At 47.1% G+C, this 5131-nt stretch overlaps 1 protein-coding gene across 1 annotated transcript; it reads left to right on the forward strand.

Moving 5' to 3' along the window:
• Positions 1–3348: 3348 nt before the first annotated feature.
• On the forward strand, positions 3349–5126 carry LOC121917860 (zinc finger protein 300-like; the record flags this gene model as incomplete). The annotated part of the gene is made up of 1 exon (XM_042443975.1): positions 3349–5126. A coding segment is annotated over exon 1 (744 nt), but the record flags the coding sequence as incomplete, so codon positions are not given.
• Between the last annotated feature and the right edge of the window lie 5 nt (positions 5127–5131).

Below are 5131 nucleotides of genomic sequence, written 5' to 3' on the forward strand. Positions count from 1 at the left end.
CAGGTTGACCACCCTTTTCCTTTTCTGAGAAGACTGAGGCAAAGAAGGTGTTGAGTAATTCTGCCTTTTCTCTGTCTTCTGCTAGCATTTTGCCATCTTCTCCATGGAGTGGCCCTACCGTTTCCTTCTTCTTCCTTTTGCTGCGGACATATCCAAAAAAAGCCCTTTTTATTGTTCTTAACCTCTCTAGCAAGCCTGAGTTCATTCTGCGCTTTAGCTTTTCTGACTTTACCCCTAAAGTCTCCAGGGCCTCATGATCTCAGCCACAGACTGCCTCCCCTGGGCACATCTTCATTCAAGGCCTCTACAGTGGCTCCTTCTCCCACACCAGGACACCATCGCCAAGAAGTCCAAGCTTCCAATTACCATGCCGAGACCAGTTCTCCACTCCCTACTCTGGTGGACTTCGATTGGCAACCGCAGGGGCAGCCCCATTTGGAAGCTGGACTGGATTCAAATAACGACCGACGCAAGCCTCAGAGGCTGGGGTGCCCATTCCAGAACACACCTGACACAGGACAGATGGGACCCCTCTGACCAGCAGCAAAGCATCAACTGGCTCGAGTTGAAGGCAGTCAGGCTGGTCCTTCTCGACTTTGCGGAGCTCATTCAGGGCACAGCTGTCTTGATCAGGACCGACAATGTCACCGCAAAGGCCCACATCAACCGTCAGGGCGGAACGAAGTCACAGGCCCTAATGGAGGAAGCAATCTTACTTCTGCAATGGGCGGAGACCAACCTGCTGTCCTTGGAGGCAGAACACCTCTAGGGAGAGCTCAACTCCACAGCGGACTGGTTGAGCAGGACAAACATTCATCAGGGCGAATGGAGCCTTCACCCGGAAGTATTCAACATGATTGTCAACCAACTGGGTCAGCCAGAGGTAGACCTCTTCGCCTCCCCAGTAAACGCCAAGACAACCCGCTTCGTCTCGAGATATCAGTCTCAGGGAGCGGAGCACATAGACGCCCTGAACCTCACCTGGCCCAGGACCGTCCTCTATGCATTCCTGCTGTTCTCCCTTCTGACCAAGGTCATGAGCAAGATCAGGAGAGAGAGGGCCGAGGTGATCCTAGTGGCCCCAGCGTGGCCCCGCAGAGCCTGGTACTCAGAGACCCTGACCATGGCCACAGACAGCCTGCAGCTTCCAGTGCGACAGGACCTTCTCTCCCAGGGCCAAGTATTCCACCCTGACCCAGTCTGGCTTCAGCTCCACGCCTGGAGGTTGAACACCACATGCTCCAGCAATACGGATACTCCCCGCAGGTGATTAATTCCATCCTCGCCTCGTGGCGACCGTCTACTCAAAGAATCTATTAATATACCTTCAGAGCATTTCGGAGGTGGTGTTCACGCAAGGGCCTTGACCCCGTCCAGGTCTCTGCCTCAACATTCATAGAATCATAGAATCGTAGAGTTGGAAGAGACCACTAGGGCCATCCAGTCCAACCCCCTGCCATGCAGGAAATCCAAATCAAAGCATCCCTGACAGATGGCCATCCAGCCTCTGTTTAAAGACCTCCAAGGAAGGAGACTCTATCACCCTCCGAGGGAGTGCATTCCATTGTCGAACAGCCCTTACATTCAGGAAGTTCCTCCTAATGTTCAGGTGGAATCTCTTTTCCTGTAGCTTGCATCCATTGTTCCAGGTCCTGTTCTCTGGAGCAGCAGAAAACAAGCCTGCTCCCTCTTCAATATGACATCCTTTCAAATATTTAAACAGGGCTATCATATCACCTCTTAACCTTCTTTTCTCCAGGCTAAACATCCCCAGCTCCCTAAGTCGTTCCTCATAGGGCATGGTTTCCAGACCCTTCACCATTTTTGTCGCCCTCCTTTGGACACCAACATTGGTGATGTTCTTGCAGGATGGAATAGACCAAGGCCTCCGCCTGAACACCCTCAAAAAGCAGGTGGCTGCAAATACTTCCATCCTCTCCCATAATGAAGCAGCCGCAATCTCCTCCAACCCACACCTAAGGAGACTGCTAAAAGGGGTCACCAACACAGCCCTTCTAACAAGACATAAGTTTCCATCGTGGGACCTAAATACTGTGCTCAAGGCTCTCACCATTCACCCCTTTGAGCCACTGAGAGAGGTATCCCTCAAGCATCTGTTATGGAAGGTGCTCTTCTTGACTGCCATCACCTCAGCCCAAAGAGAATCCGAGCTCTGCGCACTATCGACATGACAGGACCTCTTTGTGTTCAGACCGGACTTGGTCTTGCTTCGTACGGATCCAACCTTCATCCCTAAGGTCAACTCTGCTTTTCACGTGTCCCAGGACATCATACTACCTTCTTTTTGTCCTCACCCAACGACGGATCTGGAGAAAAGCTGGCATACCCTCGATGTCCCCAGGGCGATTAGGATATACCTCAAGAGGACAAGACCATCCAGATCATCAGAGGCCCTTTTTGTCTCCTTCAGCAAGGCAAAAAATGGAAAGAAAGTGTCTCCTTCTACTCTGGCTAGATGGATCAGAGAGTGTTACAGATCTCAGGGCCTGTTACAGATCTCAGGGCCTTCTGCCACCTGACGGAGTGGTTGCACACTCAACTAGGAGTGCGACCACTTCAGTAGTCTGGGCCACCAGTGCCTTCCTAACAGAGATCTGCAGGGCTGCAACCTGGAAGACACCCTCCACTTTTGTCAAGCATTACAATCTTGACCTCTACCAGTCAGCTGAGGCTGCATTTGGCAGGGGGGTCCTTCAGTGCGTCCTTACGCCATCTCCCCCTCCGCAGCATACCCCGCCTGAATAAGGAAGTCTAAGGAGGAGCTAACCTTCTCCGCTGGGAAAAGGAATGTTGGTTCTTCCTTGTTATACGTCCATTTCCAGTGGAAAAGGTTCGATCCTCCTTCCCACCCGTGGTGCTGCTGAGAGACAACTGGAGTTCTGTGCTGCCCCCCTTGCCAATACTTAAGTTTCAAGAGGTCACTGCTCAGATGATCACAGGAGTAATTGGCTCTTATCAACAATTTTTTGGCCTCTGGCTTCAACCTGCTATTTTCTTATGCTGGAGAGCAACTGGACTTCCTGGGTCGCCCCTCCCATGAGGGGGGCAGGGGATCCTTTTGTTATAATTATGTCCCTGCCTCTAGGAGCTCATGGGAGGTACAACCTAAGTCTAAGGAGGATCGAACCTTCTCTGCTGGAAATGGATGTATAACAGGTAAAAACCAACTTTCCCATCCTCTGCACCAAATTCTGTCTGTTGTTTTTGTAATATTGTCTTCCATCAGGTTTTGCCTATTTTGAAATTCAACAATTTGAATAAAAGCATCTTGTAAAGAAACATCTCCTGTAACTTGTAAAGCATTAATTATTGGAAAGTGATATATTGAAAGACCTGCCAAAAACAGTCCAAGTTTTGCATGATCTGGAAAAGTTTCTCCAGCTGCTGTAATTCCAGACAAAGTTGTCATAAAGCCATTAATAAGCTGGGTATTATTTACACCTTAATTTCATAGATAGATGCTTTAAAGTTTATTCTTTACATCAATGCTTCAAACTGTATTTCAGCATTACATGATGTGTGTAACAGCTAGATATTGATCCCTAATTTTGAGGGACTAAAAAAACACACACACACAAAACCCCCTTTTGCTGCACAATACTCATTCTACATTAATGCCATCCAGTACAATCTGCTCTGTCTGTGAGATGGTCCCTCATCTCCTGGAACATCTTAATTGAGCTAAGAAATAACCCAGACATTCCCTACCCAGAGGGTTACAATGGGAAAGGAACATCAGAAGAGTGAAACCAAGAGACGTGTGTTTAAGGGGATGGGCGGTGGAATGAACTGAGATTACCAGTAGATATAATACCAAAGTTTTTATACTTGTCTGCTCTAAGTGGTATTCACAGTTGCCTTCCATATCTTTCTTGAGTTCTTAGCAGTACTTTCTCTTTCTTCCAGGCAATGATGGCCGATTGAATGAGCATGAAGAAGAAACATGCCAAGCATTGTTGCAAAGAGACCAGTGCAACCAGTTAAATGAGAAAGAAAGAAAGACTGATATTAAAAAGAATTGGAGGATCACTCATCCTTATCAGAAAGGTAATATTTCTGGAATTGGAAGGGGTTTCATTTGGAAAAAACACCTCATTGGTCATCAAAAAACTCACGTAGGTGAGAAACCATTTAAATGCTTAGGTTGTCCGAAAAGTTTCAGTCAGAAGACACATCTCACTCATCATATAGCAACTCACACAAGAGAGAAGCCATTTAAATGCCACGAGTGTGGACAAAGTTTCGTTCGAAAAACACACCTCATCTGTCATCAAGCAGCACACACAGGAGAGAAGCCATTTAAATGTCTGGAGTGTGGGAAAGCTTTTACTCAGAAGATAAACCTCACTCATCATCAAGCAATGCACACAGGTGAGAAACCGTTTAAATGCCTGGAATGTGGGAAAGCATTTCTTTGGAAGACCAATCTCACTTGTCATCAAAGAATTCACACAGGAGAAAAACCATTCAAATGTCTGGATTGTGGGAAAAGTTTCAGTGGGAAGACACATCTCGCTTGTCATAAAGCAACTCACACAAGAGAGAAACCATCTATATGCCAAGAGTGTGGGAAAGTTTTTATTCGGAAGGTGCTTTTCATGCGTCATCAAGCAACACATACAGGGGAGAAGCCATTTAAATGCCTGGAGTGTGGGAAAGCTTTTATTCGGAAGACGCATCTCATTCAACATCAAGCAACTCACATGAGGGAGAAGCCATTTAAATGCCTGCAGTGTGGGAAAGCTTTTATTCGGAAGACAGGCCTCACTCTACATCAAGCAACTCATTCAGGGGAGAAGCCATTTAAATGTCTGGACTGTGGGAAAGGTTTTATTCAGAAGAGTGCCCTCGTTCGTCATCAAGTGACTCACACAGGGGAGAAACCTTTTGATTGCCTGGAGTGTGGAAAATCTTTCACTCAGAAGTCTTCCCTCACTCTTCATCAAGTAATTCACACTGGAGAGAAAGCATTTAAATGCCTAGAATGTGGGAAAAGTTTCAGCCAGAAGAAACACCTCACCTATCATCAAGCAACTCACACAGGAGAGAAACCATTTAAATGCCTGGAGTGTGAAAAAGGTTTTATTCGGAAGACAGACCTCACTCATCA

This window comes from Sceloporus undulatus, unplaced genomic scaffold, assembly GCF_019175285.1.
Source record: "Sceloporus undulatus isolate JIND9_A2432 ecotype Alabama unplaced genomic scaffold, SceUnd_v1.1 scaffold_1216, whole genome shotgun sequence".
NCBI lineage: Eukaryota > Metazoa > Chordata > Lepidosauria > Squamata > Phrynosomatidae > Sceloporus > Sceloporus undulatus.